General features: G+C 39.7%; 1 protein-coding gene across 1 annotated transcript; it reads left to right on the top strand.

Annotated features, from left to right (window-relative positions):
* Positions 1-3,335: 3,335 nt before the first annotated feature.
* Positions 3,336-4,781, top strand: LOC139744980 (mevalonate kinase-like). Its single transcript, XM_071655422.1, has one exon. The coding sequence runs from the start codon at positions 3,336-3,338 to the stop codon at positions 4,572-4,574; it is 1,239 nt and encodes a 412-aa protein (XP_071511523.1). The 3' UTR covers positions 4,575-4,781.
* The last annotated feature ends 5,022 nt before the right edge of the window (positions 4,782-9,803 follow it).

Below are 9,803 nucleotides of genomic sequence, written 5' to 3'. Positions count from 1 at the left end.
ACGTGGCGACTGAGTACTGAGTACGTACTCAGTCGCCACGTCTGCACTCAAGCATTGCTGCGCCGCCGCGCCTGGCGACACTCGCGCCAGTAATCGCTCGCATTTCAGCATTCGCATGGGTCGTTTGACATCGCATTTAAATCCATGATTTTAGATATGATGCCTCAAACCGATTTTGCTCAAATTTCGTGAGTAACTAGGAAACTTGTGAAGCTTTATGGACATAATCAAACGAATTGCCGCAGTCCTTTCATTTTCGCGTTGCATTGCAAAAAAGAGTGGAGACTCCTTATAAGGGGTGCCCAGGGGGTTACTTATAAGGGGGACGGGGTTACTTATAAGGGGGACGGGCTACTTATAAGGAGGGGCCCCCCTTGTGAGTGGGTTTCCCGAACTGATATAAATGAGTAAAATCAACATTTCATGAATACAATTTGATCGAAAGATCGGTCTGTATGTGGTCGTCGGGGATATGCTCCGCGGAGACTGCTGCGTCTGGCTTCATCATGGTCATGGATCCCCTCCTATTACAGCATATGCCAAGTTCAAAAAAAAATTTATGAGTGAGATTTTCATGACTCGGCATCTTGGCACCAGCGCATGTGCGTGAGCGAGGGAGCAAAGCGACTAAGCGAGGGTGGGGAGGGAGTGGGAGGGGGGTGTCCGCCCTCCCACGGTAGGGAGCTTTTTCAATTTTTCTTAACGGGTGTGTACAGTTCTGGTCGAGGTGAGGATTTACTGTACCTGTAAATCGTAGCTTTTAACGTTTTGTAACGTCCTGTAGGGATGCTCTACCAGCGGTCGCACACAGACCAAACATTATGATAAGCCCAATTTCATACAGCTTTTTTACATTCAAACAAGTTTGACATGACATGACACATTATGCAGCAATATTTTGGGTACCGGTAACTTTCTCACATTGTGCAATCGAAATACTCGCAGTATTAACTAGGTTAGATCGCAGAAATTTGTATCCATATCGCAACATTGCCGTTCGCTAGCAGTAAGTCGCCATTTTGAATCCATTAGCCAATCACACGCGAGGTACGTGTTTTAATATTCACAAACACATAGAAATCTACCTCGCATGTGATTGGCTAATGGATTTATATGTTGAAGAGCTGTTATGATCGTACCGACAGGCTGGTAGTTGCATCTTTTTTCATGAAAATACTACCAAAATGTTGATCGTTGGACAATTCATTAATTTGATGAGTGCAATGCATTCTTGAAATGTTGATTTTGCTATACAGTGCACTCCCATTATAACGAACACGGTTATAACGAAATTCCGGTTATAACGAAGTAAAAATTTGGGCTGCAATGTCATCCACTCTATGTATTTCTATTGTTTATTTGTTTGGTTATAACGAAATTCCGATATAACGAGAGAAAACTCCCAATCCCGAGGATTTCGTTGGAACGGGAGTCCACTGTGCAAGTTTAAATTTGCCGATCTAGGGCTTTGAATTAGACGTAATCGAGAAGGGTGAGGTAGAACTGTACCTCACCCAATTCTCCATACAGACAGTGGTTAAGAGCTTCCCTACAACGAGGTATACTACAACCTTCTGTCTGTCTCCAGAGGAGAGCGATAACGTCAAAAAAAACAAAACAAACTACAGGCTGTATATGAAATAAAAGACTCCTCCGGACAGACAGATCTTTCTGCCTAGAATATAATGTGCTCACCAAGAGGGGATCTGTGAAGCCAGACACAGTCTCTGCGGAACATATCCCTGACGACCAGATAGGGTCTACACTATACAGACTGATCTTATGGTCAATAAACATGATTGTGATGCTAACTTGTACAGTTGTATGTCTTCCTTATCTTTTCTATTCTTTGCTGTCTTGGACGCGGCAGCGTATCCTTACATTTCTTTTTGCGAATCAACTGCAGTTCTCCAGTAGGACTTGAGTGGAGGAAGTCAAGAAAAGAAGATGAAGAGCTTGTAGAAATCTATTTATAATAGAGAAGTCTATTTAGGCCCTTGCTAGTACTACATGTAACTACTAGGTCACAGGATTTGCACAGTTTAAAAGGTAATGTTTACCTTTCAACTTGTGACATTGGCTCTGTTCAAGTGATTCTTCCTGGACCCTGGTCAGTCCGGGAAACCCGCTTATGAGTGGTGCTCCCGCTCATAAGGATCCCCCCACCTCATGCGCACCCTGGCCATGCTCATGAGGCCCCGGCCTGGGGTGAGCTGCTGATGAGGTCCCCAGTTCACTTCTTTAATTCTTCTTTTAATCAATCGATGTGCAGTGACCCATCGAAACACAGGCACCAGCAGGTTCGCTCAATGCAGGGCTGCCTCACCTATCGGCCTGATCAGACTCGAAATTTTTGGTGCTTTTTTTCTACGGCTCTCACCTCTCCATGCACGAATCAGCCCCACGAAGCTGAAGTCTGACATCATTTTTTACAAAGATTTGTAAAGAGAAATATAAAACCAAAACTTTACACTGTGTTTAATTATACAGTGTTTTCTTTTTTCTATTCTTGGTACACTATAGACGTCTCGGTAAATTTAACTTTGATTACAACTAGCACCTACATTCAAAGAAATCATAGAGGAAAACAGTTTTTAAGTTCATTATAGTACTATTTAATAGGATGAAAGACCAGAACTTGATAATGTGAATACTGAATGTCAAGAGTGTCGTGAATGAGAAATTAAAACATCTCCAGAGCTCAGAGGTAAGATGTTGGGAATGCTGGGAAAATATAGAGGAAAGAGAGGGGGAAAATTAATTGTAGTCTCAACAAAGACAAACACCTAGGAAAGAAGTCCAGCAAATTATGCAGCTTGTAGTTTGAGTTAATATTGAGTTCATAAAGTGCAAATTACTAGCAGCATGCACACTACTGTTCCTGTATACATACATAAACTAAAATGTATGTGTGCATGATTTTAAAACTGATTTTTGTTTTCGCTGAAACAAAATTATTTCTTTATAATCATGTTGCCGACATTTAAATGACAGGCAATAAGTGAACACAAGGTTCTGAGTGGCAGGAAAGATAAAATAGTCATCTGTCCCTTAATAGAGAGATGAAAATCACATTCAAATTTAGAATTATTAAAAGAAAAAATTGAACTGAATTTCTTTTTTTTTTTTTAATGGCAGACTTCTTTTCCGTGTGTGTAAAATGTTCTTTAGATGTCCAAGTTTTCTATGAAGAGACTTCTGCCAGTTTTGTAGAACTTACACATTTAAATGTATGAGTGTAATTCACTTCAAGAGTGATCAAGCTATTAAGGGGATTTTTCTTTCTTCTATTCATTTCCCAGCATTCTGTATAACATTTTGCGCTCTGAAACGAGATGGCTGCCAAGGAGCAATGTGAGTCGCCTGCTGCTGGACCGGCCATTCTCATCTCTGCTCCCGGCAAGATAATCCTTCACGGCGAACACGCAGTGGTGTATGGGAAGCGGGCCCTCGCTGCGGGACTGAATCTCCGGACGTACTTCCATCTGCGACCTAAAGTTCGGGGAAAGCTCCAATTGCATCTCCCGGACATCGACCTCGATGGGGCGTGGGATGTTAATGAGCTGCAGGACAAATTCCCAAACTTGATCAGGAGCGACGTCACCAGCCCTTCCCCTCCAGATCCAGAGACGACCGAGCGGTTGCGGTTGTTCCTCGGTCTTGGGGATGCCGAGACCACCAAGAGCCTGGCCATGGCAGCGTTTCTGTACCTGTACATGTGCATAGCCGGTAAGAATGGGATGCTTCCAGTCTTCGAGGTGACAGTGTCCTCCGCACTGCCTCCAGGAGCAGGGTTGGGATCGTCGGCAGCTTTCTCGGTCTGCCTGGCTGCTGGACTGCTGTCCATGGTGAATGCAGTGAGTGCAAATCCCACTGCGTGTGACAATGATTTCTGTTGGGACAAGGCGGACCTCGATCTCATCAACAAGTGGGCGTACGAGGGTGAAAGAATCATACATGGTAACCCTTCGGGCATTGACAACTCAGTCAGTGTTTACGGTGGGGCTATTCAGTACAGGGCAAAAGTCATCACGCCTTTGGAGAATGTACCCCAGCTGTCTGTACTTCTGGTGTACACCAAGGTCCCTCGTAGCACAAAGGTACTGGTGGCATCTGTTAGGGAGCGCCATGACAGATATCCCAAGATCTATGGTCCGATCCTCGAGTCGATAGAGCAGATATCACAGGAGTGCGAACGAACCTTGGAAGCAATGGGGCGCGGGGAGATGGACTCTGAAGTGGCCTTCCAGAGCCTTGAGAGTCTTGTGGACATCAACCAGCAACTGCTCGAGGTGATTGGGGTCTCACACCCGTCCATCAACAATGTCTGCCGATCGGCGTCGGCCTACGATTTGCACGTCAAGCTAACAGGAGCTGGAGGGGGAGGCTGCGTGTTTGCCATACTTCCCCCCTATGTCGAGAAGGAGATCGTTCAAACTTTGCAGAAGGATCTCCACCTCCATAACTATGACTCCTGGATAACAACCCTTGGTGCCAAGGGTGTTACCTTGCACCAGAGCATTAAGAATCTTCAAAGAGATGGCTACTTCCTGCCTCCATCATTATTGCAATGAACCTGCAATAGTTATGCCATGGTACATTGACAAAGTTAATTGTAGCATGGAGACTTTATGAAGAGATGACCAGAGTTTGGGCAACAAAATTCATTATGTGCTACCGAGAGGTGTAAATACTCACAAAACTTATTGAGCATTTAAGTACAGTAGGATGTACCTAAAATGTATCATGCAGACTTGGCATTTTTCTGATGAGGCTCCTGAAAAAAGTCCAATGCATGTATCTTTTCATATTAAAAGGGTATCATACAAAAAAAAAAAAAAAAAAAAAAACTTCCAAAAGTTAGGAATTATCATCACACACATGTACACAGGTTATGGATTAATATAACATGTTTACATGTAGTGTCTCCTTGATTTCGCACTGGAACCTTTCTAATCTTAATGTTTGTACTTCAAATGGATCCTTGGTTTTACTAGAAGTGGGTTGACATTATTCAAATTCATGAAATTCTTTTGTCTAGATGTTTTTATTGCAACTGATTGACAAATTGCTCTAGGCTGACATCAATGTTGATATTTAAGTTTACAGGTGTCATTTTTGCAAAGAAATTTCAAGTGTATGAAGCTACAGTGTACATGTATTTGATTAGAAGTATAACTGTATTCCTCCATTTTTCTTTTAAAACACAGATAATCTTTCATAGTGAACAATATGATGACATCCATGATTTCAGGGGATATCCATAATTATTTTACTGATGTGTGGATGCACCATGCTTTATTTACATTGTCCATGACATGGACCCTAATAGAAACCATACCCAGATCTAATAGACTGTTTTATAGAAAATCACATTCTGTCTTTTTAGTGCGAAAAGAAATAGTGGTACTGTATAAGCTCTTATATTCGCATGGGTTTAATTTTTGTAAATAACGCGAATCACTGTTGGGCAGCGAATTTAACAAAATGCAAAATGATACTATGTGCTGGGGTAGTAGTGCATTTACAATAGCCTTGGTGTCGATTCGTGAAAACAACATCTTACGAAAATGTCTGTGACCTCCTCAATCACAAAAATATCTGTACAGAGAAATAACAGGTTTTATACAGCACTACAAGACATGCATCACTACATTTTGTGTGCACAGCTTAGAATACCCAATCACTGATACACTTGTGTACAAGTTTGCAATGTGATGCCCCCCCCCCCCCCCCAAATACTTTGATTTTGTGACATACCGGTACAGCATTTGATTGATAGCAAAATGCATTGTATCTATATACTGCCACTGCGTCTGAGTGAGATTATGAATGTTTTAACTGTCAAGGAAAGGACTTCAGTCTCCAGTTTCAGCTCCGGAACCATTGTATTTTACAGTACACTCTTCAATGACATTTTGTTGACATTTTACTATATTTGAGCATGTAATCTGTAATAATGTAAAAGTGGATATTTTTGCGCAAGTGATTGTTCACACTTGGCCGAGTAAGATGAATTTTGCCTGTTTTTTACTTCAGTTCAGCTCAGTTCAATTGAGATTTTACTGAATCAGGACCTTGATTACTGGAATATACACGTGTGTATATACACGTACATATGGCAAGCAAAAAAATATTCGCACGCTTTTTTTTTTTTGGGCCAGTTTATGGTTGCACAAAACGTGCAAAATTTTCCACAGTGCAAAAAATTTCCTCTTTTGCAGTATAGCAATATGATGGTCAAGTTTGTCAGGACTAGAGAATAGACAAGGTACAGTAAACCTCAATTTGGACCACGATTGACTTCTCTTCATAAAATTCAATCGCACTTTCAAACTGTGAAGCAACTAGTATGTTTTGACTTTAACTTTGAAATCGGACTCATTGTATGAACTTGACTTTATACACTGTACATTGTATGATTACAAAGATTTTCTTACCCATTCCTCTGCAATTTGATAGAACTGTGTAGATATTAAGATTTTGAATCTTGCTGTTTAGTTATAATTTTGCCCATAAATGTGGCATTGACAATTTTCCTGTGTTACCTCCCAGAATATGAATGAAACTAATCTATAATCTATTAAAATTTGTGGCATACATGTGTATATTGAATGTGTTAAAACTATGTTGTGGGATGTCAGTTTATCTACGTCTATTCTCTATTATATCTGCAATTGATAATTCATCTTTGTTGCCTAGGAAGCTTGATTTGTGATCAGGACTCAGTGTGATATTGCTTGTGCTTGTTCTTCTCATCGTTCAGGTTCTTCAGAACATTTTATCAAAGTTATTTTGACCATGTATGTTGTCTAAGACAAATACATCGCTCCAAGGCTTGATTTTTTCCCAAAAAATTTACAAGTTGACTGATATTCATGACATTGTAAACTGAATGTAATACAGTGGACTCCCATTATAGTTAAGTCCCCAGGACTGGCAGTTTTCTATATCAAAATTTAAAATCAAACAGATAAACAATAAAAGCACATAGAGCGGATAATGAACATTACGGCCTGAATTTTTACTTCGTTGTGTAAAGTGGAATTTTGTTATAACTGTGTTCGTTATAACGGGAGTGCACTGTATGAGCATCGATGCCGAAATGTTGCCTAATGTAACCAAAAATGCATTGTACAATGTAAGGTATTGTATCATCTCAAAGTTGATAAATCCTTAAACTTTGCTCAAACATAAACAGCGGTAATTACTTCAATATTTTTTTATTCTGTTGCTGCAGTCCTCGTTGGCAGATGCATAGCAGTCCCGAATTTTGAAAATGCATTATGAAACAAGTGTGGGGTATACGGTACATTCATACTTACATGACTCTAATGATCACTTTGCATTATTTTATTTCCTCACGTTCTGCTTTATATGAACTTCTTTCAGTGTAATCTTGGTGAAGCACAGGACCCCCCGCCCCATGCCTTGCTTTTTGTACCCAGCAGTCTTGCCTGCAGTTTTGCAAGTGGTGCTTGCCCCTGAAGTGGATTGAAATCAGATACAATTCATTATCAAATACAATATAGTGCTTGAAATTATACAATTCCATCCATAATGATTATTCTTGATTTCCTGGTATACATGTACTTATCGATACCCCTAAAGTCATATGTGAAACTTGTGAAAAAAAAAAATGAACAAGGTGTAGCGCCTTATAAGCCGCAGTCATAATTGGCTAAAGATAGTGAAGTTTAAGATCATGAAGTCTTTGCAAAGTTTGCTCATCCGTCCACACTGTCAGCCAGCCAAACTTTGTGATCTTTAGGTTCTCAGAAGTTTGGGTCACTGTTGCAATGTATGCTGTGTGACAGGTACTGATTGTGACATGTTCAATGCATGCACGTACCTCTACAGATGGTGGACTGGTCGTGTGGCAAACTTTGTAAAGTTTCAGTTACTTGCGTTTGACTGCCCAAATATCGAGACGATTGGCGGAGGTCTGGGAAATATCTCTATAGTTTGAGTGGGAAGTTTTGTGAGAAGTTTCGCATGAAGTTTCATGGGAAGTTTGCCGTCATACAGAACTTGGCAAAACTTTGCGATCATTCCAAATTTCACAATCTTCACAATCTTTTGCCAGTGTGACCCTGGCTGTTGCGAGGATGAAAATTTGATCTAATTTGTGCCATAGAAGGAGAGAAACACCATCGTGTATATTATGCTTAAATGTCAGTGGTATACATAGTGTATCTAGTTCTGTGATGAAAATGCAAAATCTTGATCTGTCAAAATATATTGTACCATGTACATTGTATGTACATGTAGGTACAGAATTTACAGTGCTGTACATTGCATGTTTTGTCTCCTGGCATAGTAGTAGTCATACATGTACAAATGTACCAGATGTAGTACACTCTTTGTATTATTTGTTCAGTAGTACTTATCCCCTTGTTGGTTTGAGACTTTGATCGACAATATAGAGTCAGAGAACACTGCTTTTCCATCGTTCCTGTTTTATGAACACTGGTCTGGTTTTGATCCTGATAAATAGTTGGGAAGAAGAGAAATACTTTGATTTTGGCTGGGGTACACTTTTCTTTCGTTTGTTTGATTTTTTTATTTTGTTTATTTATTTATTTATTCATTCATTTATTTATTCATTATTATTATTATTTATTTTTTATTTTATTTATTTATTTATTTATTTTTTTTTTTTTTGGGGGGGGGGAGGGGCGGGGGGAGGGCATGCTCTCCAAAACTAAAACAGACAGACTTGGTACCTTAACTGCATGGATTAAAGTGTTACAAATTATATTGTTACAATGATTGAGGACCTGCATGTTTTCTCTTTTGCGCAGATGTGTAGAATGCTCATTCCGGATTGTGTCATCAACAATACACCAGTGCATAATGTTAATAATGTGACTGTACCGTCTATTATACTCTTTTGATGTTAACCTAATAAATAGCATTTGAGCTAAACGTCCAAAGTATGACGCAGAACTCACAAGACCAATGGTGTGATTTTCTCACGTGTATACAAAGTATAATACGTGTATGATATAATGTGAATGTTGTTGGAGTATGTCAAGCTAAACAGCATGTATGATGTACAGTCTGAACTTATCAGTGATGATGATAGGGATGATTACTGTATACGCCAAATATTTCGTGAGGTTTTTATTTTCGCAAAATTTGCGAGTCAGGTGCTATTTGCGAATTTAAAGATACGTGAAAATATTGACTCTAATCCCGATGTGAATGTGACATATAGGCGTGTACTCTTCTCCATTCAGTACAGGACTCCACGATCGCGAATTTAACCACTCGCGAAATGGTCATGAATTCCCGATTGGTGAAAATTTAGACTCGCGAAGTATGTGTATGGCGTATACAGTATAGAATATTATGTATGGGGATACTGATATTTGCAATTTTTTGTGATGATGGTTTTATTGATGATTATGGTGATAATACAGGGCTCTGTAGTACTGATGATATTGGTAATGGATACTTTGATGTTAGTTGCTACACTGCATGTGGTATGGAGATTTAGTGTGTATCGTCAAAGTGACAAATGCATCAGAATGGTCAAAATCCACTGTCCAATATCTTTATAGCCTATAATTGATCAGATAAACATCTCATAGCACAAAATACCAATACCAAGCCCCCAGCACCATTTTCAGTACAGCTGTATAGCATTTGCCTGTAGGGTTATAAAGCTCCCAATTCAGAGAGAAAATTATGCAATTTTAATCCCTTTTATTGTCAATGTCATCTCTACATCAAAAGGAAATAATTTTCCTGATATTGCGTAGCAATTTACTATGCAATTGGGTATGCCTGCTATAAAA

This window comes from Diadema antillarum, unplaced genomic scaffold (assembly GCF_040938485.1).
Source record: "Diadema antillarum isolate AM-2024a unplaced genomic scaffold, OU_Dant_1.0 scf00000004, whole genome shotgun sequence".
Taxonomy (NCBI): domain Eukaryota; kingdom Metazoa; phylum Echinodermata; class Echinoidea; order Diadematoida; family Diadematidae; genus Diadema; species Diadema antillarum.
This window is presented reverse-complemented; position numbering and strand designations above follow the sequence as displayed.

What these genes read in the sequence shown, in the direction of transcription:
- LOC139744980 (XM_071655422.1), top strand. Translation starts at nt 3,336, where the DNA reads ATGGCTGCCAAGGAGCAATGTGAGTCGCCTGCTGCTGGACCGGCCATT.